The sequence below is a fragment of the Rattus rattus genome, chromosome 2 (genome assembly GCF_011064425.1).
Source record: "Rattus rattus isolate New Zealand chromosome 2, Rrattus_CSIRO_v1, whole genome shotgun sequence".
In the NCBI taxonomy this organism is placed as follows: Eukaryota; Metazoa; Chordata; class Mammalia; order Rodentia; family Muridae; genus Rattus; species Rattus rattus.
Window position 1 is genome coordinate 7,859,794 of NC_046155.1, and position 27,619 is coordinate 7,887,412.

At 49.2% G+C, this 27,619-nt stretch overlaps 1 protein-coding gene across 2 annotated transcripts in view; it reads right to left on the reverse strand.

The window, feature by feature from the left end:
- Nucleotides 1-818: 818 nt before the first annotated feature.
- Nucleotides 819-27,619, reverse strand: part of Ap2a2 (adaptor related protein complex 2 subunit alpha 2) — a 72,940-nt gene continuing 46,139 nt past the window's right edge. Inside the window, exons 6-22 of one of the 2 annotated variants that reach the window (XM_032891424.1) lie at nt 27,332-27,433; nt 22,626-22,734; nt 21,074-21,221; nt 19,795-19,963; nt 18,307-18,444; nt 13,837-14,019; nt 13,272-13,369; nt 12,807-13,038; nt 12,543-12,716; nt 10,034-10,197; nt 7,705-7,787; nt 6,065-6,154; nt 4,463-4,586; nt 3,602-3,718; nt 3,424-3,493; nt 3,200-3,334; nt 819-2,541 (exon numbers count right to left, since the gene is read on the reverse strand). In XM_032891424.1, coding sequence (XP_032747315.1) covers nt 2,464-2,541; nt 3,200-3,334; nt 3,424-3,493; nt 3,602-3,718; nt 4,463-4,586; nt 6,065-6,154; nt 7,705-7,787; nt 10,034-10,197; nt 12,543-12,716; nt 12,807-13,038; nt 13,272-13,369; nt 13,837-14,019; nt 18,307-18,444; nt 19,795-19,963; nt 21,074-21,221; nt 22,626-22,734; nt 27,332-27,433 — 2,214 coding nt within the window. In that variant the 3' untranslated portion in view covers nt 819-2,463. Of the gene's footprint in view, nt 2,542-3,199; nt 3,335-3,423; nt 3,494-3,601; nt 3,719-4,462; nt 4,587-6,064; nt 6,155-7,704; nt 7,788-10,033; nt 10,198-12,542; nt 12,717-12,806; nt 13,039-13,271; nt 13,370-13,836; nt 14,020-18,306; nt 18,445-19,794; nt 19,964-21,073; nt 21,225-22,625; nt 22,735-27,331; nt 27,434-27,619 lie in introns of both variants that reach the window. The other variant, XM_032891423.1, reaches the window with a different exon arrangement.

Genomic DNA, 27,619 nt, shown 5'->3' on the forward strand with positions numbered 1-27,619 from the left:
CCCTTCAATCTTGATGCATTGGACATTTCCTGTCTGCCTGCACAGCAGCACCTCCCGGCCTCTGGCTATATTGCCCAAGACATCAGAGCACAGAAGCAGACGCTAAGACTGCAGGACACCTGGGGAGATGTGGAGAATAGTGGGAGGAAGATGCAGGGGTAGGAGTCCTGGGTGGGAACAAGCAGCAAGATAAGCAGCAGAGACACAAGGAAAGAAAAAAGGAGAGAAAAAAGGCATTGGCACTTGCTGGACAGGAGGCCGTCGCCCAACAATGAGCAGATTCTGAATAAAATGGTTCTTTTCAAGGCAGAACCTGGTGTGTACACATTGCTACAGTCCTCCAGAATCCTGGGCATGATATCACAAACGCTTGCACAGGCTAGGCCATTAGGACCTGAAACTGTAGAGGTCCATGTCCTAGGTGGGGCTAGGGCAGAAAGACTGCCAGCCCTATGAGCTGCTCCCACCCAGGATTTTTGCCAAGTGTAGTGAAACCCACCATCTCCCTGGCTCTCCAGGCAAGGACCATCTCTCTTGCACAGTCCCAGCCTAGGGCAGGGAAGGAAGTCCTGAGCCCATAGGCCCTATGTGCTTAGACCAAAGCCTCGAGGTGCGGGATTTCAGTGGAGCTGCAGCCACACACTTAGGGCAGTGTGTGGACCCAGCCTAGGGCACACTCAGCATCAGCGTCAGGAAAGTCACTTCCTGAGTTACCCCTCAATTGAGAGGGTCTTTGCTCTAAGTTGTACTCAATTCCTCAAGGAATGGTCTCAAGGCTATCCAGGACACTCCCCACAAAAACCACACACATGTTCCAGTTTCCTGTCCTAGCGTTTATTTTTTTTTTCTCTGAGAACAAGCACACTGGACTAATGGAGGCCCGGTAGTCATGGAGGGCGGGCCTATGCCCCAGCAGCTTCCGTGTGCTGGGACGTTACTGATCGAGACACCATCACTGGGCAGCACATGGTACACAGGTTGAGCTATCCACACGGTCCATGCAATAGTGCGTGGACTGCACATAATGGACAGCCACACTGTCCAGCTACTAGAGCAAGGGACTTCGGAGGCTCACTGTGACCACAGCTAGATCATCCATCTGGGATAAGCCTGTGCCATGGCAGGCGTGGGTCACAACATGACAGGCAGACCAAGGGCTTCGTGGAACACAATGATCAGCACACAGGTGTTGGTTGTTCTGAAACTAACTGCCTGGGCTGTACAGAGTGGGGCTACGGGAGCTTGAGTAGGTTGGAGCCCTGCTGCAGCCCTCAAACCCACCATGACAGGCTAGCAGCCTGAGGCTGAGGCAAAAAACATCCTCATTTAAGTGACCATACCTAGTGCTGCAGTGGGCAAGGGACATCAACACTGCTGTGTAAGTACAGCTGACCCTGTATAGCTGAGTCTGTAGCAGTATCACCTCAAGACAGAGTGCAAGGTCCCAAGCCTGAGCTGCTGATGTGGCCTATGCTCTTCCCCTGATGGGCTGTACATACAGTCCAATGCCCACAAAGGGTTAACTGGCCCGTGAGCTAGGAAGCCCAGTGCATCCTTAGTGCAGCACCTGCCTGGGCTGCCATTCTCGCTCCAGCCTGTCACTCCATTGCCACATTTAGGTCTCTCTTTCCCACCCAACCACAAGGGCTTCACAGAAGTGAGGATAAAGCACTGGGCACCAACCAAGACCCTCTGGAGAGAAGCGTGTCTCACAGTCATTACCTCATCACCCCACCCACATAGCCTTCAGGTCCCCAGAAGGTACCATAGGGACAGTACATTCATAAAAACAAAAGATGGGTGACATCCATGTCTTCCAAAGTCAAGAGGAAGCCCTTTGCCCACTATGCTGCAAACCTAGGATCTCAAAAAAGTGGTGAAATGTTCAGTCTGTCCCTTCAAGAACACTGGCTTGTTAGGCACAGGGCCCTGCCACGAGTGAGCATGGAGTTTGCCAACACTTATAAACACAAGCACTTCAGCACCGTCAGGCAGTTCTGCAGCAAACTCCATGGACACTGCCCGGTCCTTGAGGTCACACACACCTCTAAGCCACTGCCCTCACCATCCAGCATGGTCACACAGCCCTGTGTTAACCCTATAAGCACATGGCGCTATTTCTGGATTCTGAGATTGAACCAGTGGCATTTTAATAAAATTTGAACAAAATTTCCACTTTCGTTCAAATTTCTAATTTCCCTTTAATTTGTAGGTTGAACCACAGGACTGCCTTGATTTCCCAGGCCCAGGCACCCTTCTTTGACGGGGCAGGCCTGCTGCAGCCCTTCTCAAACTGTGTCCTGCATTCCCTCCACACCCAGGGGCTGGCTGTAGGTGTAGGACTGGAGGTGCCTTGAATGGCAGTTTTCAGACAAGGGGTGTTTATCTGCAGTGTGGTACAAAGACAAACGAGAGAGACGAGAGAGACGCACAAACAAAGAGCCTGATCTTCTGGTCTGTGGATTAGAACTGTTCCGACAGCAATTCACATAGTCTCTGAGAGACGGTGTCTTTGCTGGTACGCAAGGTGAGTCTGTACATCTGAAAGAGAGAGCAGCAGGGTGAGTGGGCACTGAGCCCAGGCTGATCTTAGCAGTACTTTTGTAGCCCAGGCCTCACCACTCACAGCAGTCCCCCCCAAAGCACCACTGTTTCACCAGTGAAAAGTCTAACGAAAGCTGGTGTTTGCAGCCCGGGCACTAAGACACAGTCTAACTGTGTAGCCTGGGCACTCTTCCTGCCCTCTCTTCCTGAGTACTAAGATTACAGGCATACACAACCAGCTTGGCAGCTTCTCATCAAGTTAACTATGTACCACCCTGTGAGCTGACCACTATACTCCCAAACCACCAGTGCTGTGAAAAGTATCCATGCTCAGAACAGAGCACACAGAGTGGGGTCTCTAGAGGAATACTGCTGACACAAGCGGCAAATGTCCAACACTTCCAGAAAGGGACACAGAACGAGACAGCACTGGGAGCGCTGCTTAGACAGAGCTCAGGGGTAGGCACTGTGGTAGCACATCGGGCCTTCGGTGAGGAGATAGAAACATGATGTGCTCCACTGGCCAGGAGCTGTCTAAATGTCTGCACTGTCACCATGACCAACAACACTTAGTATCTGAGTATATCTATAAATAAACCACACTGAAATAAACAGCGACACAAGCATACCCATCCTCCTGTTGCAAAGCCCTCACCTGAGCTTGCAGGTTTGGCTCCAGGCGCAACAAGCAGCCGATCTGGGTGGTTTTGGTATGTATTATGCCAGCACCCACAAAATTTGCAGGGTTTGGATCAACTTCTTCCAGGAGCGCAGAACCAAATCCAATAATCTACAGAGAATGAACAGGCAGGTCAAGACTCACTGGCCCCAGCACTGGCCTCGGGGACATTGCCAGACGGCACCCTACCAGCATTCTACCTTCGCTTTAGTGATTTCTGTGTCCATCGGATGCTTTGCTTTGAAGATATTCTGCACTTCTTGCTGTGGACTAAAAGAACAGAATGTTAGTACTAAAAGCTATGCTGAAACCCACACAGCATCCTTTCCACAGACAGCATCCCCATTCCCCTCTCCACCCATAGTTCACTCCTCTTACTTGCTCAACTGCTTCCAACGTTGAAAGAAATCCTGAGAAGCCATTTCTGTGGGCTGGAAAAATTTGTTGAGAGTGATGGGAAGCTTAACAGACACATTCTGGAAGGTACCACCATACCTATAACAACAGAGTCATGTTATGGAGAACAAACACAGAACCAGAATGTCTTAGTTGGTGAATCTTCTGGGCTTAGAAAATGGCCATGTGGCTACCCACCCCAATAATAACCACAAAGACTGCATACCAGCAGTATTACTCCTGGAGGGGCTAAGCCACATTCTCCATCTACCCCCCACTCACAGGTGATCAGGGGACCAAACCACTGCTTTGTGTGAAGTGTCAGTGACCAGTTCCCTTCAGTCCTGTTCCTTTGACAAACAAAGACCCAGGACAAACCTAAGCAGAACTTCTATCAAATCAATTAGCCTTGTAGCTCCTCAAGAAGGAACCATGATCCCATCCACCCTACTGTGGTCACTAAAAAAGGAAAGGAGGCTACATACTACGGTCCAGATATCTGCCTCCAAACCAGTCACCACCTTTACCTGCAAACTCTCCTCTTAAGCCAGCCTCAACAGGCAGCATGGAGAGTGGCTCTCAGACTCCCAGGGGGGCAAGCCCTTCCATTTCTCACCACAAAATCATCTGGGTCAGAAATAGCCTAGCTCCACAGACCATAAAGGAGACTCACACCCTGTGGCACCATGCCATGGTCACAGAAACCAGCTCCCCTCTCCACATGCTCCATGGTCTAGATTTCCAGGCCTGGCACTACTCTGCACATATGCACAGTGACACAGCACTAACGCTGAAGAGAAGCACACTGGCTGCAAAAGGACACAGGAGGCACACACCACTCACCTGAACTGGATGTTGAGGACAGGTGCCTCTGTGAAATCAGATATACACTCAATGTTGACCACCTGTTGCACCTGTGCGCCCCCATCCACAGTTGGGTCCACGGGCTTAGTCTGTAGGTTCAGATGTGAGTGCATTAAGGAATACAGGCAGACAGGAAGAGTGGGCCCAGTCCAGCCAGCCCACCACAGAAGGCAGCAGAGGCTCCTACTCATCGACCTGCCAACAGCTAAAGGAAATCAAGGTCCAGCGCTACTACCAGCTTGCCCTTCCATCATTCAATAGGTCCCAACGGCCCAGACTACCTACAGCCAAATGTATCTGGCCAGACCTTACCCCTAAGACCTTAGAATTTGTACACTAGCTGCATACTTAGCACTGCAGAACCAAGCTCTGAACTAAAAGTGCTCAGCAGAAGCCATGCCTGCTAATTAACTGAAAGGCACATTACAGATTAGTTCAGCTCTGAACTTACGGAAGCCAGAGACTGCAAAATAGACAGGAACCTCTCGGCTCTCTCACCTTTGCATCCAGGGCCCATGCAGCCATGGCTGGTCACAGGCAGCCTCTGCTTCCCTCTGCACTCTCTGTGGCATCCTGTGCCCACAGCTCATGACCCCATGGAGCCAGGGAAAGGAGCTGCATGAAAGGGAGTTTGTGTGCACAGCAGGGGCTGTTGGAGATGTTGCCAGGTTCCTGCTTATAGGTGCGAGTGCTTCCACTGAGACACAGCCCTAAACACCACATCTGTGTTTCTTACTTGTTTCCAAATGGCTCCGTTTAAATAGATCATCTCCAAATGAACACAGATCTGCTACAAAGACGACACTCATTGCTCTACACACTATGAGCAGGGTACAGTGCATCCCTGGTCACTGTCCGCAGACGCCAGCCATCCTCTCTGACAGTCCTCAACTGAAAGAACCCAACGTACCAGACCATTCATGATGGGTCACATGGATCCATCCTCTGCCCGAGCAGAGGCTACCCACGCACACGACACCAGTGGGCTTGAGATGTACCACACTAGCTAGTTACCACAGGATCACTCTGCCTCTGGCCACAGCTCCTTGTGGGGGATTTCACAGGGCAAAGGACTTACTGAGATCACAGGAGAACAAAACAAGCAAACAAAGAGTGACAGAGGTGTGGGTGGCGTCTGATGCACCATCAGGTCAACTCTTTTTTTTTTTTCTCTTTTTCAGAGCTGGAGACCGAACCCAGGGCCTTGCGTTTGCTAGGCAAGCGCTCTACCGCTGAGCCAAATCCCCAACCCCTTTTTTTAAAGATGTATTTATTTATTATATATATGTACACTGTAGCTGTCCTCAGACACACCAGACGACAGCATCAGATCTCATTACAGATGGCTGTGAGTCACCATGTGGTTGCTGGGATTTGAACTCAGGACCTCTGCAAGAGCAGTCAGTGCTCTCAACCACTGAGCCATTTCTCCAGTCGAATCAGGTCAACTCAAAGGGTAGGCCCATGCTTTGTCCTAGATACTAGGAAAAAATGCCATTTTAACAAACGCATCCCCCTCGAAATTTCCTCTAACCCCATTGTTGTCTGTCTGTCTGAGAGCCTAGAGGTAAGCAAGGATATTAGTCTGAAGGTCGTCAGCACAGATTAGTGTTGGAGTGAAGTTTAGGAACTGCGTGGAGGTCTTGTTACCATAAAATATGAACATTCGACCTAGGAGGAAACAGAGGTGGTTTATACAAAGTATGCCACACTTAGCATGAACAGTCAAAGTGATCCCTGAAATCTCAGCTACAATTACTTATTGTGAGCTATGACTATTGCTAAAGTTGAAAAGAACTTTTTCTAATTTTTTTGTTTGTTTTATTTTTGTTTAAACAGTTGTTTGGTTTCTCTCTGTAGCTTACTCTGGCCTAGAGCTTCCTGACTAGCCCTGAACTCATGACAGTCCCCCCCATCTCAGCCTCCTAAATGTTAGGACTATTCACAGAGCCATCACACCAAGTTTCTAGTTTAAAAGTAGTACAGCAGGTGGGCACAGTAGCATTCATCTGTAATCCCACCACTTGAGAGGTAGAAGCAGAAAAATTAGGAGTTCAAGACCAGCCGCGGTTACACAGTACATTTGACGACAGCCTGGGCTACATAAGAACCTGTTTCAAACATAAAACTAAAGTCAACTAGACAAATAAAGGCATGGCAAGATTAGAAATGGGGATGTCGTCTCTTCAGTCTCTCACATCTGCCCTAGAGCCTCCTTCTTCTGTAGTTCCCATGTATGGTCCCTCGAGGGCAGGACCATAAACAGCCCTCGAGGGCATTTTGAGAACCAGCCTGCACACCATGGTAGGCACCTAGACACTCATAGCTTCTGCCTGAGTCTATCAGCCAGCCTGCCTGCTGATTCTAACAGCTAGGACTGTCCTTCAAACATGCCATGCTCTGACAGTAATCAACCAGGACATGCTCCCTGTGTCAGTCGGCAGATCCTATTGACACGTACGTCCTTAGAGTTCAGAAAAACAACACCAGAGGTTCTGGAAAAGAGCAGTTTAGCTTCCTCTGTCAACCAAACCTGGTGAAGTTACCATGGCAAGGGGTAAAGCCTTAGTCAGACCATGCACGGGACGCATTCCCATCATCCCGGCATCTCTCAGACACTACTGGTCCTCAGCATCCCACAGCTCCCGCGTGGCAGCCATGTGCGCTCAGTTTCCACACTCCCACTGCCTTTCAGAGCCTTCAAGCCCACCTGAGTAGCAGCTCCCATAGTTTGGTAGGCAAAATGTTTTTTTCTTTTGACACTCAAGAAAACTGTCTCCCCTTTCAACTGGGATAAAGTACATATAACCTAAAATAGAGCATTTAGTCATGCCAGGGTCATGGCTTAGTAATTGTTTACCCCACAACCCAATCTTCCGTGCTAGTTGTCAGTCTTTTTGGGTGTTTTGAGACAGGATCTTACACTACCTATTGCCAAGGCGGACCTGGAAGTCACACCAATCCTCCACCTCGGTCTCCCAAGGGATGGATCTAGAGATGGAGGCACCACCCCTGGCTTTTTAAGAAAAAGGTTTTGGTTGGGGGAGGCCTCACTATGTAACCTAGGCTTGCCTGGAACACCATTTGGTACAGAGTGCCCTCAAACTCTCCATTCTCCTGTCTCTGCCTCCAAATGCTGAGATTACAGATGTGTGTGACCATGCTTGGCTATTTCCAATAATTTCTAAAGAAATTTTCATTAAGTAAAATGGAACACATACCTAAATTCTGCCGAAATTCTGACTTCAGTCCAATTTGAAGCAGCTGGTTTTCAAACAACACACCATTGTTTTTACAAACAAACCTAGGAGAAAGGAGTGAAGGGTCACTCAGAGCCACACACAGGAAGTAGAAGAATCTGTTTTAGAAAGGGCTTAAAGTATTTTTGAGCTAAAATACTTCTGTGGAGACAGGGAAAGACGACATGGAAAAGCTTCTAGGACCTTACCATGGTCCACAGAGCTAGAGCCAGAGCCAGGGGCCTGTGGCAAGCCTCCTCAGGTACCTCTGAGAAACAGATGGTGTCTCCTGACTAGTCACCCAGGGAGGTCTGGAGTTGAAGAGGCTAGGGATGGGTGGAATGCACAAGGTGCAGCTGGACCTCCTCTATGCCCGGGACAGTCGAATGTGGTCACACACCTAAAGGTCTCAATGGCTACCTGAGCAGACTCAGGAACCAAGGTGAATGACCTCTGCCCTAGATCATACACCAACCAACTCAATCAACTTTTCCACAGCTGTCAGCGCTAGGCGGAAAGAGCTGTTGCTATCGATCACAACAGACAGGGAAGCTATCAATCACATTGTGCCTGTGCACTCAGGACAGAGGGAGTTTTGGTGGCCACACTCTGCACAATGTCCACTAGAGGAATAGAGACAGAGTCTCCTGTGAGCACACCAGACACCTCCAGCTTTCAAGTCACCCAGGTCACAACTCAACAGCTATCTGCCCAGCTCTGGATATGCTTGAGATCTCCCAAATAAAACACAGTGCATAAGACCATTTCCCCAACACTTCTGAGAACACGTAACAACACGCATGGGATGACTGTTACCTCATAGGAAGTGGCTGAGCTCAGGATGCCCCCACCTCCCCAACTGGGCCAGCCTTCTACCCAGGCCCAGCTTGGATGCTACTCGAGGAACTTAAGCAGAGGTTGTGGAGTTATGCCCTTGGGTCTGGTACCAATCTACTATCCACATGACAGAGAAGCCCCTACCATCCTTGTATGGCTGGCTGCTTCCAAAAGGTCCCTTCAACTGTACTTTGACCCCAGGTACCTCAGAGGTGAACAACAGTCATGGCAGGCTTACGGAGGATTCAACTTCCCTTGTACCTGCTGCACTGACCAAAGCAACAGGGTCTTCCACAATGTACCAAGTAAACATCAAGTGATAGGCCTGGCAAAACCAAGACAGGCAAATCTCTGCACAGGCTCATGCCCTAAAGAACTGACTGAGAACCTTCAGAGAGGACCAGGCCAGCAGGCCAAGATAGGGAAAAGGTAAAGGTGCATGACCTCCTGGAGCTGGGAAGCTTAGACCAACAGAGGAAGACTCTGTCTGCAGATGACATCCACCCACATTCCCCACCCCCAATCTTCACAGGACAGCAGGGAGGAGCTGATCCAGGGCCTATGGCTGTCATGGAGAAATGACAACAGAGCAAGAATAATAAGGTATTTCTGGATGCAGACCCTGTCAAAAAGGGTAACTGGCTGGACCCCACATTGCCTCTGCAACAAGGGCTTGGGAAGCTGGGTTTTCCAGAGTTGTCAAACACCAAGTCAGTACTCTCCAGCTATCAGAAGCCTGTTTACAGCCCACAGAGGCAGCTTTGCCCCTAATACACACTCCAAACACACATTTCCTAACAGGAAGGAAGGATCATGTGCAAAATGAATATGAGGAAATGGACACCCTGAGATCACAAGAATGCTGCTATCATCTCCAGGCAGGAAGCAAGACCATCCTATGATGCATTCTAATCTTCCCCAGACAGAAACGCACTGCCACTGGAGGGTACAAGTGAGGAGCCCCACACCACCCATGGACCCGAACAAAAGCAGGGTAGGGAGCAGCAGGGAAGCAGCAAAATCAGCCAAAGGAGAAGGAAAAGTGATCCCAAACCTTTAAGTAGCTGGACAAGGAGCATGTAAGCAGAGGACATCTATGGGGTCAGTATGCGCCTGAGACAGTGGTAAGAAGGTAGCTATCCATACCCAGAGCTGAGGGGGTTTCCTTAAAGATGGCAGATGCCATAGGCAGACAAAGAAAAAAGACTGACAGAGCTGAAAGCACATGGGAGGCGGGAGTAGGTGGGAGGCGGTAAGTGGGAAAGAAGAAACAAGCTCAGAGTATTTACCAAACATTCCAAAGAGAAGAAATAGATGTGCCATAAACTCTGAAACAAAGCACAGCTGCCCACATGGTCTCTGTCTGAAGAACACTAGGCCTAATACTGTCCATTAGGTGCTAGGGATTAGGCACACCACCAGTGAGGTACAGCTCCCACCCCAGCTCCCAGGCAGTACTCAGAAACTAGGATACCTGGCAAAGTTGTCTTCAGAGCCGGGTGCAAGAGGTGCGACTGCAGAAGCTGAGTCTGAGAACACGTCCACCAGTAACCCACCGCCAGAGGTGGGAGGGGGCCCTGTGGGAGCAGGGGGAACGGCCCCCAGACCCAGCAGGTCTGCTGATGGAGAAGGTGTGGACTGGAAGAGAAGAAAGGGAGCGTCAGCATAGGCAGTCGGACGCCTGAACCCCACAGAGCCCTGGGTCTACTCCAAGGTCAGGTACTGGGAGAGGAGAGGGGAGCAATCCAGAGACTGCAGAGCAGCAAGTGAGAGCTGTTGGTTACCCGCCTACAAAGTGAGCCTACCCCTGAGTTCAGATGAAGACACTCAGAATTCCACCATAATTTTACACAGCTAGAAAATCGCCTGCATTTTCTCCACAAATGGCTATATGAACAAAAACAAAGTTCAAAAAAAAAAAAAAAAAGGTATGGCTTAAGAAGTAGGTCTATGCACATTACTTTCAACTATTCAAAAAGAATAAAGTTTGCACATGGTAGAAACAGGAGAACAGAGAGTTGTAAGTTATCCTCTGCTATATATAGCAAGTTCTAGGCTAGCCTGGGCTGCATAGTAAATCAGGCTACACTATGAAGACTTGGTTTAAGAGATTAGCATGGGCCATCTGTTTAATCCTGGATTTGGAGTCATCTATTGGAGCCTGGTGGGCTCAGCAGTGATGTACAATGAAGACAATGACTCCACCTCTCCCAGCACCTATCAGTAGCCAAGAGTTCATCGGTGAGGCTTAGAGCCCTGTCAATCCTCCCCTCATCCATGACTGACTGTTGACAGGAATGAAAGAAAGAAGTGTGTAGAAAGGAAGGTGTGTACAAGGGCGGAAGCGGGGTAAGAAAGTGGAAGGAGAGTACTCGGTATATATTATACACATGAAATTATCAAAGAACAAATTTAATTAATAAAACTGTTAAGATTCAAAAAAGAAAAAAGATGCAAAGGTAAGCAAGCAACTTGCTCAGATGCCTTTTTGGCTCGGGATTAAATCCAGTGCAATTATGAAAGGAGGCAGATAGATAAGCACACACGCCTCTTACAAAAACCCTTGCTTTTCAGTCTAGGCAAAAGCACAAGGAAAGAGTCCTTAAAGCCAGGTGGTGGTGGCACACACCTTTAGTCCTAGCATTCTGAAGGCAGAGGCAGGGGAGGATCTCTCAGTTCAAAGCCTGGTCTATATAGAGAGTTCCAGGATGGCCAGGGCAAAAGAGAAACCCTGTCTCAAACAGCCCTTAAAGTCACAGCATCACAAAGGACAAGGGCACAGCTTGTCACCCCACATTCACTCCCAGACCTGAGTTACCCAAAGGTAAGTCACACCACAGCTGACATACACACTTGTGTGCAGTCCACAGCACTCCCCAGCTAGTCTATAAATGCTGGCTGCTGCTGACACGAGACCCTGCCTTCAAGAGTCACTGTGAATGACTTTTAGACATCCTACTGGCTGTTCACAAAGGCAAACATCGTGAAATTTGATCCCAAATCCATTCTAATACAGCACATCATGTACAGAGCACGTGCTCAGTGGCTGCAAATACCCTGCACACAGGTAGCAATGGTCTGACGCAGCTACAGAACTCCTTCCAACAGGACCAGGCCTCGAACTGAGCTTCAGCAAAGAATGCTCAAGTGTGTGGAAATAGGTGTGAAATGGCTGTAATATGCTGTGTTTTTTCTAAGTGCACGTACAGGTATGTGATGATGTGTATGAGTATTACTTCAAACAAATGACATACCCAAAGTCTTGCCATGCGAGGGCCACAAGTGTGAGTGACAGCCTGCCAGGCCTCAGGCCAGCAAGAAGCCTAATTGCTGCTACTGCTGGACAACACAGAGAGGGAAGGGGATGCTGGGGACAAAGTGAGCTCCTGGGCCCGCTCATGTGGCTACATAACTCTTTCAGGGGCAACAACACAGATGTCTTTTCTCAGATAGTTCCCCCAAATGGGACAGGGCCACAGAGGCTGACCACCAGAAAAGCCTACAACCACATCTGATGAACCACATCTACAGACCACATTCCTAGTCCTACTGTAGTTGGAGAAAAACAGTAACGAAGCTCTCCAAGTGGCATTTCCCACCAATGAACATCAGATGTTGTATTCTTCCATCCACAGAAATACTTGCATTTTGCCACATAAAGGGGAAGTCTGTTTCCAAGTCATTACAGGAAACAAAGGGCAAGCCATTCTAAATCAATGGAGAACACACACCAGGCCTCTTACACAATAAGTTACCACAGAGAGCCACAGGTGTTGGCCTCGTCCCTAGAAGCCATAACCTGGTCTCATAGAATAGGCTGTCCTGGAGCTCCTAGGCTCAGGGGCACACCTGACTGCATGCCCACGGCTGGACTCCACTGGACTCAGTCCCCAACATAAGCTGTCTCACAGGCACCCTCTTAATCCCAACCCTGGGGGTATGGGGCCTTGATGGGCTCCAGGTATGCAGTGGCAGGGACCCACCGCAGCACTGGTGCTGGCTGGAACGGGTTCGGGGCCCCCATTCACATCGATGCTTCGCTCACGCTTGGTCTCCTCCAGGTCAGTCACTGTGCTTGGGCCCTTCTTCTTCTTCAGCTTGGCCAAGATGGAGGACTCACGCTCAGGGAAGGGTGGCATTTCTTCCAGGACAGTTGCCTGTTGGAGGGATTAGAGGTTGGTGTGGCCATCCTGGCGCACAGCACCAGCCCAGTGGCCCAGTCCCAAACAGCCCAGCCAGGAGCGCACCAGGATATCAGTGCTGGCAACAGTACTCAGTCGCAGGTACTCCACAGCCCGCTGCTGCAGCTCCACATCTGCGTTCTTCAGTTGGCTGTCACTGCGCAGCACGTCCTGAATGGTAGCCTTTACCTCTGGAAAGAGGTTCACGAACTTGATGTAGGTGGACAGCAGGAGTGCCCGAGTGGGGACGCTGCACAAGTGGAACTTGGAGTGGAGCAGGTTGAACTGGATCAGAGGGCTTAAGAGGGGCAGAGAGCACAGATGGGGAGTCACACTATCTCATCTGTCCCATGTGCTGCCTTGCGCTCAGCCTGCACCTCTCACAGGGACCGTATGTAAAGCAGAGCCTCCTTGAGGACACACTGCCAGCTCCCAGTGTAGGGGACTCCGCCTCCCTCAGGCTGCCAAAGCAGTGTGGAGAGTGGGGCAGTCCAGTGCAGTACATACCCCTGGTTCCCTGGGGTCTTTTACCTGGATCGTGGGTCTCCAGCTATCAAGTTTCCAAACTCGCCCAGGATGTAGCCGCCCACTTTGACCAAGTTCTCATGACACGCTGGAGCCTGCAATGCCTGCAAAAGGGGGAACATCAGGAGCTGGGCCACAGGAAAGTCAGCTGACACAAAGTGAAGCCACAGCAAAGGCAGCTGGGCCTTCCTTACAAGGTGTCTTTTATGTCAGTGAGAGCCTCCCCTAAAGCCTTGGCAGACGCTGGCTTCCTACAGCTTGCTGCAGTACCAACAGCAAACGGGCCCAGCAGCAAGGTCCATGGCTGTCCCTAGAGTCTCCTGAGATAAAGCAGACGTGACTTCCCTTATGCACAGGACAGCTAGTAGGCCACTAACAGCCCAATTGCCTCAGCCCTAGTATGGTTTTGAAGATTAAACTGAGAGGAACCTACAGCTTGGTGGAGGGCACTGGTGCAAAAAAGGGCAGAACTGCAGATGGAAACAAGGGGGTGAGGCAACCACACCCCAGACCCGTCTGTGCCCTCAAGGCACCTGTCCCCCGTGACAGTACCCACCCTCCCCCACCATACCTCAAACACCGTCTTGGCAGCATAACCCTGCACATCATCGCGATTGATGACAATCTGGATGACGCGGTACCACACCTCTTCGCTCACATAGTCGCCTGCAATGCGGATGAGGTTGAGGATGGTGTCCACATACCAAGTGTAGTCCACTGCATACTTCTCAGCAAGGATGGCCACCTTCAGCACCTGCGGGGAAGACAGGGCCCTCAGGCAGATGCTACTCAGGACATAGAGAACGGGCTGGCACACAAGCCCATGCCAGGCTGCAGAAGGACCTAAAGTTTAGGGTAAACAGGAGGCTTTCAGAGAGTGAGAAACACAGACTCCGGAGAGAAAAGCTTCAGGCACACAGGAGTACTGCAACTGAGCACAGCAGCTGCACCTGAGACAAGAAGCTAACACTCCAGACATCTGCCGAGGCCGGCCACACCCCAGTCCTGCACCACCTTACCTCCCTGACTCCATGACACTTAGAGTACGGTGGTTTGAATGAGCCCATGTATGGTCTCCATAAGCTCTTATGTTTGAACATTTGGTCTCCACTTAAACTGTTTGGGAAAGCCCTGGCGTGGGTGTGGCCTTGTTGGAGGAGGACATTGCTTCTGGTGGGCTGTGAAGTTTTAAAAGCCGATGCCAGGGCCAGTCTGCCCACAACTTGCAGGTCATGTGAGCTCTCCGTGACTGCCCCTGCCGCCACCACACTCTCCCCCATGATGCTCATGGACTAATCCTTTCAAACTGTAGGCAAGTGCCCAATTAAATGCATGGGCACTAAAAGCAATAATTAATAAGCAGAGCCTCTTGAAGCTTAAAAGCTTCTATATAGAAAGGGCACCATCAATTACCAGCAAAGTAAGCCTACAGAATGGAAATGTGTGTGTCTAAAATATCTAAATGACAACACACACACACACACACACACAAAACCCAATTTAAAAATAGGGGGAAAAAGTTCTCAAAAGAGGATTACAAACGGTTGAGAAATACCTGAAGCAGCGTCTTTAGCCACCCAGGAAACGAAAATTAGAAGTACTTTGAGATTTCATCTACCTCAGTCACAGTGTCACAATCAATAAAACAAATGGCAGCTCAGCTCGCAAGGACTCAGGGAAAGGGGACCACTTATTCAGGCTGACAAGGTACAAACTTATGCTGCCACTAAGGAAATCAATGTGGCAATTCCTCAGAACCTCAAGAAACCAGAAATAAGTAGTTCTACCTCAGGATCCAGTTATGCAACCTAGGCATAGTGGTGTAAACCTTGAATTCCGGCTCTCAGGAGGCACACGGTAGATCTCTGTGCATTTGAGGACAGCCTGGTTTACATCAAGTTTCAGGACAGCCATGGCTACCCAGAGAAGGTGCATCTCAAAAAAAGAAAAAGGTCGAGCTATACACCCTTGAGTACACAGCCAAAGGATCCTATGTCCTACTACTAAAGATACAAGCTCATTCGTGTCCACTGCAGCTCTGTTCAGAATAGCCTGGAATTGGGAACAACCTAGATGCCCATCAACTGATGAATGCATAAAGAAAAGGTGGTACATTTATACACAATGGAGTATTATTCAGCTGGTAAAAAAATGAAACTATGAATTTATGGGTAAATGGAGCTAGAAAAAAAAAAATCATCCTGAGTCAAGTAACCCAGACCCCAAAAGAAACCCAGGCTCTCACTTGTGTGCGGACGTTAGTTTTAAGCCTTCGGCATGCAACAGGCAGGCCACAGCCCACATACTGGCAGAGGTTGGCATTGAATCACACCAAAGGACCAGGGAGAGGACAGGGGTCCACGGAAAGGAAAGAGTATAGTGTCTGAAGAGATACAGAGGACACTGAAGTAGGGTTAACTAAACAGGACAGAGGTGGAAGGAAGGTACAGGAAGAAATATGGGGAGGGACAACTAACACTAAAGGGCATTTGAGAAAGCATACTGAAATGTAACTGTAGACACTTGTGAAAATACTACATATAAAAGGAATCTAAATGAAGTCCCCAAGTAACAGAGGAGACAGTGCTCCAACTAGACATCCTGTGCCATCAAGTGCCAGAAATGGGTTACATCCTGTTGAGCCGTTGGCCAAAGGGAAGCCCCCAAATATCTACTGGTTGCTCTCTACAACTGACGGTAAGGCCCTACTGCTGAAGACAACGTCCACACATCTCCTCCAACACAGAGAAGTCGAGCTGACGCCTAACTAGAAGCTTCAGTCCTGCTGACTCAAGAGGGCACTGCAGGAGAGAAAAGATGGTGAGAGCCAGAGGATCCGGAGTTTGTCTCCCAGGAATGTCAGAAGCTGCCCCATCACATCTCACCAAGACCACCCAAATGTGAGCTGAACAAGGCTGGCACTAAAGACATAACAAAGAGGACAAGAAAAGCCCGCAAGGTCTCAACCCTACACAAAGAACTATAGGCAACTGAGGAAAACTGGAAATGGGGGAGGCAACCTCCCCAGGAGGAGCTGGGAGTGGGAGAGGCAGTCCTCCCCAGGAGGAACTGGGAGTGGGAGAGGCAGTCCTCCCCAGGAAGAGCTGGGAGTGGGAGAGGCAGTCCTCCCCAGGAGGAACTGGGAGTGGGAGAGGCAGTCCTCCCCAGGAAGAGCTGGGAGTGGGAGAGGCAGTCCTCCCCAGGAGGAACTGGGAGTGGGAGAGGCAGTCCTCCCCAGGAGGAGCACACCAATCTGCTGTTCAGTGCCGAAGGGGCAGCCCTGAAAACATACAAGCAACATGATATGGACTTAACAGGATTTATTTAGAAAGGTTATGGATCTATATACACATATAAATACATTAGCAATTAAAAAAGAGGCGGTTAATTTGAAGAATGGGGAGGGGTATGTGGGCAGGCTGAGGAGGAAAGGAAAGGAAAAAATGTTAATTATAAACTCAAAAATAAAAGATAAAAAAGGTGGAAAAAAACAAAACATACTTGGATAAGTAGGGAGGTGGGAAGGGTCTGGTAGGAACAGGAGTGGGAGAAAACATGAACAAATTATATCATGTGGGGGAAAAAAGTTGATTTCAATAGAAAAGAAAAAGGGTTAGAGGGCAAACCAACACACTGCACTGACAGATGCCACTGCCACCTCTGCTGAAAACACCAAGAGCAATCCAGTGAGGGTGAGCCTGGCCAAAGCTACAAGCCACATGTCCAGCCACATCTCAAACAAGGCCAGCCCTTCCCCACACACAATGCCCCTGTGCCCACACTGCCTGCCTCAGCCAAACCTTGACTGTTCTAATGTTCCAAGTGTTAGAGGCGTGAATTCCAGAGCAGCGCAGTAGGTGGAGGTGACTTTGAAGGAGGGGATCAGTGGAGAGCCTGCTGTCACTGGAAAGGAGACCCTGAAGGGGGCTGTGGACTGTGGTCTCACTTGGACTCTGCCTCCTGGACACAGGGTGAGCAGTCTGCTTCACCATTTGTTCCCTGCTATTGTCACATGCAATGTATCTGGCCACACAGGCACAATCTTGGGTCAGAAACTCTAAAACTGTAATCTTTTAAAATCATCTCAAGGAGAACAGCAAGATGGTTCAGCGGGGGACAATGTTTGCTGCCTCGTCTGATGACCTTAGTCCCCGGAACCCATGTAGGAGGAAAAATAAGTCCACACACATGCCAGAAGCCATACACTGCACACAAATATAGACTAGAACAACAAAACAAAAAACTCCAGGATTTCGTTAGGTAGCCAGGGCCCTGCCCTCAGCACCACCTGCTATGAGTGAAGCAGCAGCTTTCAATCCCATGTGGCCCCTCCTTCTAGCCCTAGTCAATAGCTCAGCTAGTTACCACCTCCAAGAAGCCTTCCTGACCTCTAATTATCTCAGGCCTTTCCTGGAGCAAGACATGGTCATGAAACAACTCAATGTGCGCGCCTAGCCCTTAGCCCTTCCCCATCAGACCCTTGCTGCAGGGCCTGTGAAGCAATCCAGCCAGTGCCCACACTGCCTGTCACTCTAGGTCCAGAGACACCATCGAGAGACCAGTGTTATACCAGGTGAGGCAAGCCAGAGCCTCTCATCTGTGGTCATGCACTTGCCTGCTTCCTCCCTAAGACACAGTGGTTTCATGTAAGCAATTTGCTGGACTACAACAATGGTTAGGTGTGCATGACACTCAGACTGACCAGAGTCCACTTGAAACCAACACTGCTCAGTGCTGACGACAGCTTAAACATTAACCTCTAATATGCCAGATGACACCAAGAAAACCGAACCAGCAGCATCTGCATGTTCAAATTATAAGAGTATCTTGGAGAATGAATATTAGCTCATTGCCTGGCACAGATGGCCACACCCTGCACTGCCAGATGTCTACACTGGAAGGCTAGACAAGAAAGCTGATGCCACGGAATCTTTTATCTAGTGTCTACAGACACTCATGCAAGCCTGCCAGGCACTGAAAACCACCCAGCAACCACCCACTAGAATGCAGCTTTAACAGCTCCTCAGGTTATAGGACTCACAATTTCCTCTCGGATGGAGTAGTCAGCTGTTTCTAGGTAGCTCAGCATCTCAGCCACAATCTGCTGGGCGTTGCTTCGGTCACACATGGCGTAGAGCAGGTCCACTGCCCGCTGCCGCACACTCACGTCTCGTTCCGTCTGAGAAAAAAGACAGTCAGAACTCCTACGAAGCACAGGTTGGTGGACAGTGGCTAACCACTGCTATATGAGTCCATGAGTCTAGCATCTGTTTGTTCCATAGGAGCTGTGTTGGGGAACCCCACAGCACTGTCCCCATCAGGCAGGGTGCTGCTCTATCCCCAGACCCCTTACTGGGCCCCCTCACTATCTATATATGGGACCCAACAGCTTAGGCCACTTGGAACCCACACACAACACACTGCCCTGTCCCCTCATGCTTAGTCCAATCAGAGCGACCCAGTTCTAGCTCTGTTTGTCCACTCTCCCTCCTCCCTAACCAGCTCTTCTGAGGACCACACTCAGGCCTAATGAACAGGTCACTAAGGCCTCCATTGTGTGGGCACAGACCAGCACCTTCCGCGTTGCCTGGGAGCTGGTTCTAAGGCAGGTTCTTGAGCCCCTCTCCAGGAGGCATAGGAGAAGACACCACACACAGTGCTTGAGAAGCATGGAGCCGCTATCTGCAGCCCCCACAGTGGTGAACAGTGCAGGGCCCCAGTGCAGGACAGAGGGCACCTGACATAGGTGTGCTTAAGATGAGAGGTTTAGGATAAGAGCTGTGATGGAAGAGAGCAACTGGAGCAGACGCCCAACCAGGATTAGGAAGAGCACAGCCTCCTTCAAGAAAGACACCAAAATGCCTGTTGATTTACACAAAAATACAGACCAGGGCCAGACCTGCTTCACTACGGCCTAAAACTCACGAAATGAAGGGTCTTACAAGTATGGTTCACTAATGAACTAACATGTAACATGTAAGCTAACAGGCAGGCACAGTGGGCAGTATGTGCCATACCAGAGGAACACACTGCCAGGGTCACTCTCACACTCAGGAGGAGGTAAGAGAACAGGTAACCTCTGCTTTAAATTCCGAATTCTAATCCTTAAAAGAATCTAAAATCCTTGACAAGGAATTTTGTTTTGTAAGAGGTGAACAGTCCTGGAGATAAAAACAAAATATTTCATCTTTCTGTCAAAGAAAACTTTCTGTTTACTGAACTACACTATGTGGACTCCATCCAAGCAGATGTCACATGAAATCATCCCGTGGGATGGGCTCAGCTGTCAGGGACGCTCAGCTGAAGGAGCTCAGCCGGAGCTCTTCCCAGGTGCTAAGTCTGAGAACAGCAGTGCTGCACTGCAGGAAGATGGACAGCTTTCTCACCCAACTGCCGCGTTCACCCCAAACGCCAGCAAGTCACAGGACCCAGACTCTAAGATTCAAACAGCGTGAAGGGATTTATCTTGAGGTGCCACAGGAGGCACCTCCTAGCCTTCTGGCCTCCACATGATCAACAAGGAGCACACCTTCAAGGCATTGATGACAGTCTCGATGTGGGTCTTGACAGCCTCGTGAGAGAACTCGGAGCTGGCCAGCGTGCACATGCTCTCCAGAGCCAGGTAGCGCAGGTTTGTCTCCCGATGCTGCAGGAACTGGCCCAGCTGGTTGCAGGCGCGGACCAGGAGGTTGGGCTCACTGCAAGGAGCAGAGGACATGGTAAGGAGGGGCTTAGGAAGGGCTGTGAGCTACAAAAGAGGACAAGGTAAGGACGGATGCAGGGAGGAGAGGCACGATGAGGAGAAGGTAGTAGGGTGGTGAGGAAGAGGGAGAGCAGGAGGTGCTGGAGGAGGCGGTACATAAGGACAGAAGCAGTGAAACAGGTCCAGGAAGGAAAGGACTCAGGAAAGGGTACATGCAGTGAGGACGCTCAGTGAGGAGGTGGGGGAGTAAGAAGTGCAGTGTGAAGCGACACAGGACGAGGTGCTGTAAAGAGGGGTGCAGTGAGGAGGAGCTGCAGTGAAGAAGGGGGTGACTCTCTGATGTATCTGCAGGATCCCCTCTACTCCACAGTAGACTCTGGAAAGCTCTGGTAGGCTAAGCCTTCACTTTCTTATTGTGTCAAGGAAAGTGAATGGGTAGCAGCCAGCCTGGAGCAAGGCTGTGTAGGAAACTGGACCAGGCTAAGGCAAACAGTAGTGACAAGGGCTATGAATGTGGAACACAGGCTAAACCATCGAAATTCCAGTAAGCTCTCCCTCACACCACAAGTTTCGTTTTTAACAGTCCATTATCAACCCTGCTCTAGTTTGACAGACTGCTTTTGTCACAGCAACATATATCTAAATGATGTAGCAAAAACAGCTGGTTCCAAACAGGCTAGAGTTCTGTCGGCTTCACCCTGCTCCTGAGCCTCGTGCCTCTGGCAGAGAGCCAGAGAGCAGTGCCATAGGCACACATAAGGGCACACTGCCTGTGACCCACCCAGAAGCTGGGAGTCATCACTATCATTGTCCTAGGAGACCCTAGAATACTGGCATATTGCCTCTCTGAGCACAAGTCACGCAGGTATCCCTTCCCCTCAGAGAAGCCTCTTGGAATACTCAGAAGCAAGAGGCAGCTCTAGGGAAGATGCCATAGCCATAAAAGTATCTAGTGGCAATGTCCTGGGGCCAGAGTACACATGAGCTCAAGAAGCCAGAGGAGCACAGACCAAGGCTAGAGAACAGACCACCTTTCAGCAACAGACACCTAGTGCCAGCCTCTGCCTGCTGTCTCTGAGAGGGATGTGCTGCTAATGGGGCTCACCTGTCATGGTGGATGATGAGGCTGATGGCCTCGAACAGCACAGCGTTCTTGGCATTTGAATGCTGGACCTTCTTGGACTTGGGGGGCTCCTGGGCCTTATTCAGGATGGTCTCCAAGCACTCAGTCAGGCGGCCACGCACCGCAGGGTCTTCTGGGCAAGACACAATTGTTGGCTGGGCTCCTAGGCACTCATCCCAACAGCCCGACCCACACCTGGGCAATAGGCTGCCAATGAACTGCTCGTCCTGCGGGTGCCTTTGACAATTATTCCCAGCTGCGGATATGACTGGGCGCATTTGTACATTGTCATGGGACAGCTCCCTGTTCCAGTGTCTTAAACACGAGGCGGGATGGAGCAGCCATGGTAACTACACATTCCACTTAGAATGTGTTAGTCATAAAACCCAAGAATTATGGGCAAAACATCAAAGAGCTTCAGAGACAAGGGCTTGGTTCTCCGTTATCACCCCCAGAAACAGAGAAAACACAGAGCAATGCAGAGAGAAAGAAAATTTTTAATTTGGTTCAAAGCAAAAGGAAAAGACGATGAGCAAAAAACTAAAGCCAGCCATGGTGGTACACACCTGTATCAAAGCCCTTAGGAGGCAGAGGCAGGAGGATAGGAGTTACTATACAGTAAGTTCAAGGCCAGACTAGTTACGTAAGACCCTGTCTCATTAAAAACAAAACAAGGGCCAGTGAGACGGTTCAGTGGATAAAGGAAGGCATTAGCCATCAAGCATAATGACCCAAGATCAATCCTCAGAAACTACACATGGAAGGAAAGAACCAACTCCCACACGATGCCCTCTGACCTCCACATGCATGCTGTGTGTGCACACACACACGGGAAAGGTAAAAGCTATTAAAACAAAACCCAGTTACAGTGGTGGGAGCCCACTATCCCAGCACTTGGGATGTTGAGGCAGGAGGGTTATAGTGAATTCCAGGACAGTCTAGGCTGTACAATAAGAAACTATTGTAAATAAATAAGTTTATTTACTTATTTTTTTAAAACAGAGGAGGAGGAGGACAGAACAGAACCAAGACACCCAGTGAACTTTGTGTGTGATCTTCAAGTAGCTGCATGTGGACATAAGTGCATGTGTGCATGTGTGAGAGACAGGTCAGCCTTGGGTTCCATTCCTCAGGAGCCGCCCACACCCACATTTCTGAGAGTGTGTCTGACTGGGACAGGAGACTTGTAGTAGCTTACACTGGACCCTCCGTGTCTGCCTCTCTGTACTGGAGAATTCATCACGATGCCTGGGTTTTCATGTTGGTACTTTAGATTGAACTCAGGTCCTTAAGTCCACCATGCCAACATTTCACTAACTTGACCTCTCTCTGAAACACCTCCTAATAAATCTTTAAACATAATAGACAAAAACTAACCAACTACAGAAATAAATTCTCACTTGTGAAGAATCTCGGGTGAACTGAATCTGTGACCATGGAGTAGGTGCTCAGGGAGCACGGAGGAAGCGGGTATGGGACTGTCACTTGTGGGAGGTGCTGCAAGAACACCTAGAAGGACTGCGGGGAACATTACCTGGGGGTGGGTAGCACTGCAGCAGTCTCAGAAGTTTGACTGACAGCCAAGGAGCTGGGACAAAGTAGTAAGTATAATCCTGAAGATCTGTTGACGCAGACGTCACAATCTGTAAGACAGGTGAGTAAGAGGCTATCCTCAGAGGACTCCACAGGGACCCACAGAAGATCACACTGGCTCCCTGGGCCGTACCATGAAAACAATTGTTTTTAGTATTAGGTATATCCAATACGTTTCCTGTCTCCCCTCGAAGAGAAGCTGGCATGGCCACATCAGCTCACACTAAAAGGGACTATGCATGCCCTTCAGGGACATATCCAAATGCTGCCAGCAAGGGCTACGGTGCCCTGAGGAAGAGACGACTAAGGCTGCTTCCAAGCAACAGACACACAGCAACCATCCCTTAGTACTGGACACTGACACCTAAAGAAGGAATCAATCTTTTCCTCATGAGCTGGAAAACAAACGTTCTGACCTACACCCCAAAGGCCCGGCCAAGCTGTGCTGAGTAAGTGGAGCCAGGCAGCTCTGCCCCACTTACAACCTCTACCTCCTAATCCAATATGGCCCCAGGCTAGCTATGGCCACAGCTGCTAAGCTGTCTCATCAGCACACAGCCCTGCGTCTTCACCTCATTTAGTTTAGTTTTCTTTTTTGAGACAGGAGTCTCTCTGCTACAGTTCCAGCTGTCCTGGAACTCACTCTGTAGACCTGACTAGCTTCAATCTCACAGAGATCCACCTGCCTCTATCTCCCAAGTGCTAAAATTAAAGGCCTGTCTCACCATGCCCGGCAGCTTGTGTCTTATCGGAGGGACTCAGGATTGCTCCCTCCCTAAAAGTGTACCTCTGTAAACCCCCAGCCATAAGTGAGCACATTCTAGAAAGCTCATCCTGATGAGACTAGCCTGGACTCAGGTTGTAGACATCCCTGCCACAGGCAGCAGAGTCAGAAGAGAACTAGACAGAGTAAGTGGACAGCAAGCAGCCAAGCCAGGCAAAAACAAGGTCCACATCCTCTCTGGGAAATGCAGAGACAGGCCCAAATGATGTGTCTTTCCTGTGTATGTGCTTTCCAGCTACACCATGCTCACAGAGAAACCTGCAGCTTCAAATGCACTTATTTATAAGAAAAAGGCAAGGGAGACTCTAAATGTTTATGGAGAAAGACAACAAGAAGGCATAAACAGAAACAAAGTAGGACAGCACAATAAAGTCCAAGAAAATAAAAAGTGAAAACTTTGCAGGTTTTAGTGCAGTTGATAGCACGCATCTCAGAGTGGGCACTAGGGGCCTAGACACAGGCCTGGGTTCAATCCCAACACTGCCTCCCAGGGAGGAAAGGCAACAAAAAAAGTGGGCCTTGCCACGTGTGCAGATGATGAGTGCATGGTGGATGAACAATGGAAAGATGCCCAACTTCATCACTAGGAAAATGCAGATCAAGATTGCAGGACCCCCTACACCTGTGAGGAAAACCACCAACAAAATCAAGCATGCCTGCACACTAGCATGGCGGTGCACGCCTATAATCCTGATACTTGGGAAGCGGAAGAGGATCTCACCTCCATCCTAGGGTACAGAGCAAAACCTTGTCTCAAAAAAAGGGAGGCTGGATGGGTGGGCAAAAGGCCCCACAAGCCTAACAACCTGAGATCAACCCCTGGAACCCATGTAGAGATGGGAGGAGCTCAAGAGATGGCTCAGTGTTCAAGAGCTGTGCTGCTCTTCCAGAAGTCTCAAGCCCAGCTCCAGGCAGCTCACAACTATCCGTAATTCCAGGGACGCTGATGCCTCTCCTCTATGCTGACATGTACATACACACATGCTGGCAGACACATAGGTAAAATAAAAATAAGTCCTTTTAAAAAAAATGGAAGAGAACCAACTGTTGTCTGGCCTCCGTGGGTCATGATGTGCTCATGACCAGTGAGACACTGGTAAAGATGTGGAAAAAGCAGATCCTTTGTGTACTGTTGATGGAAATGTAAATAGCGAGGGTGCTGTGCAAACTATGTCAGTTCCTTTACAAAAATAAAATTAGCATCTAATCCAGCAATTCTACTCCCAAAAGACAAAGAGGCATCTAAAGGAGACATTTACATAGCCACATTTTCAACAGCACCATCCACAACAACCAAAATATAGAAGTAGCCCAAGGCTGAGGAGTTAGCAAAATACATATGAGACAATTATTCATCTCTCAGAGCTGAAGAGATAGATGGTTTAGTGATTAAAAAGACATACTGCTATTCCAGAGGACCTGAGTTCAGTTCCCATCACCCAAGTTTGGTGGCTCATAACTGCCTATAGTTACGGCTACTAGGGACCCATCTCTCTCTCTGGCCTCTATGAGCATGTGTACATATAAGTGTGTGTGTGTGTGTGTGTGTGTGTGTGTGTGTGTGTGTGTGTGTGTGTGTGTGTGTGTGTGCACACACACAATAAAAAGTAGTAATAAATAAATCTTAATAAATAAAGATTATTTAGCCCTAGGAGGAAAGATACTGAGAAGTCTAAGAACACGGGTGGACCCTAAAGGCATTATGCCAGATGAAATCATGCTATGTGACTGTGCTTGTATAAGGTAGTCAGTGCTGTCAGAGTCAGAGGCACTCAGGTAGAAGGTGCCAAGGGTTGGTACGGGACAGGTGGGACATCATCAGTGTTTGATGAGGACAGTTTTAGGTTTACAAGCTATAAAAGAGATAGAGAGAGCCAGAGAAAAGGCTCAAGGGGTAAATGTGCCTATAGTTAAGCCTAATGACCTGAGTTTAAATCCATGGACACCTACAGGCTGATCTCTGACTTCCACATGTATGCATGAATAAATACATACTAAAAAACAAAGTTGTAGCTACAGTCACAACTTACGGATCTACTTAGCACCAATGAACTATACATTTTAAAAAGACTAATAAATCTTAAATTATGTGTAATCCAACACAAAAATTTTTTTATTTCTGAGACAGGGTCTTACTATGTAGCCCTGGCTGGCCTTGAACTCATAGAATTCCACCTGCCTCTGCCTCCCAAATTCTGAAATTAAAGCAGGTGCCACCAAACCTGGCCAAAAAAAAAGTTTGTTTTTCATTTAGAGGAATAGGATAACAATTTAACAGTTAAAGTCCAAATGGTAGACGCGTTACGGAGGTCAGCAGTGGAGTGCTTACCCACCACATACGAAGTGAAGATTCAATTCCCTGCACATCAAGAAAAGTAAAAATTTTAAGCAGTCACTGAGAATAGCATTTTAAACATAGAACAGAGCTGCTGGTCTAAAGAAGACGACCTTTAAATTGGTACTGTATCTTAAAAATCTTAAATTTTACAAAGCTACAAAAGCCTTCAGAGTCACCTTGTTTGCAAAGGACTTTGGGGATAGAGAACAGAGACACAGCTGACTTGTGTGAGACCACAAGACTGGCAAAACTTCAGAGAACAGTGAGGGAGAGCGGGAGAGGGTTCTCCAGTCCAGTCCAGTGTTGGCTCCTCACATCCGAACAGTGCCAGTTGTGCCACTTAGACGTGGCCTCAGAGCAGCTGGCTTCACAGCAAGATTTGGTAATGCTAACCCAGAGGCTCAGCAACTTAGTCTCTGACCAGAAGACTCCGCAAAACAGTGATGGCCAGCACTGGGAATACACCATGGAGGAAGGACTATCAGTTGAAGGCCAGTCTGGGCTACACAGTGAAAGTCTGTCTCAAAGCAGCAAGAAAGCCAAATAGCATGTCCACCAACTACACAGAGATCAGGGAAGGCCATTACACCCACTACCTTTGAGGAACAGCAAAGGGTAAGTGCTGGCAAAGTGTCTGTTCCAATCGAATGCAGCCAACAGTGCCAATCCATACGAATGCTTCCCAGGCTCAACGGATCACCAGGCCACATCACAATGACACCGAAGTCCAAGAGGCCAACTCACCCAGGCAAGACCAGAGCAGGGCCACACTGCTGCAGGTGTAACAACAACTGCTGTGGAAGCCACTGAAAATCTACAGCCTAAGCCATGCCAGCCCACTGCTACCAACATTTCACACACATGTAGCCTATGAGACACCCTGGCCGCTCAGAGCCAGTCACTGATGATTGTCTTCGAGGAGGAAGAGACAAAAGGCTTGAGAGGACAGGGATGACTACACTGCATTCCTTCCGAGAGCCACTTTTCTGCAGGATCAGAAAGGCAGCAACAGCTACTCCAAACAAAAGTCAAGGGTCCACACACACAAAATAAACACGACCACAGACGCTAACAAAATCCAAGGCACAAAGCCAGGCCAGTCCTAGCTGCAGTGAAGGTGAGTGGGGAGCACACCAGCTAGGAGAAGGGACAAGGGTACACTTGGCAGTGTCAACTGCCCCTCAGTGAGTACACTGGATAGGGCAGGGTGCTTCTCAACTAACAGAGAAACATGTCAAGGACTGACAGCGGCAAATTTTAATTTTATTGAGTTAATTAATAGTGCCAGATCCCATTACAGGTGGTTGTGAGCCACCATGTGGGTGCTGGGAATTGAACTCAGGACCTCTGGAAGAGCAGCCAGTGCTCTTAACCTGAGTCATCTCTCCAGCCCCAGGCAGGAGCAATTTTTATTCTGGAATTTACAGTGTGGGCCAAATATCCTACATTCTAAATGTAAAGTAATAATTCAGCCAATCAATGAAAATCAAACCCACCTTGCTGTATGCCCCCACCATGGACTTACTCTGCTCAGTCGAGAGACAGCTAGAGAGACAGAGGTCTTGAACTCCTCAGGATTCTTCTGGGCCAGTGTGGTGATGAGGCTAGTTGCGGCAGTCACTACACCCTGAAAGACAGGCACCACAGATGACAGTGCACCCTATGGGACATGGCCACCTGGTCCCCAGGCCTGCCCTGACCGACCCATGAGGTTTGCAAAACCAAGGTAGGACATACTGGTTCTTCCTGGGTCTAGCTTCTCTCTGGAAACTAGTCCAGCTTGGCCTAGATATTTGCAGGTGAAGCAGGCAGC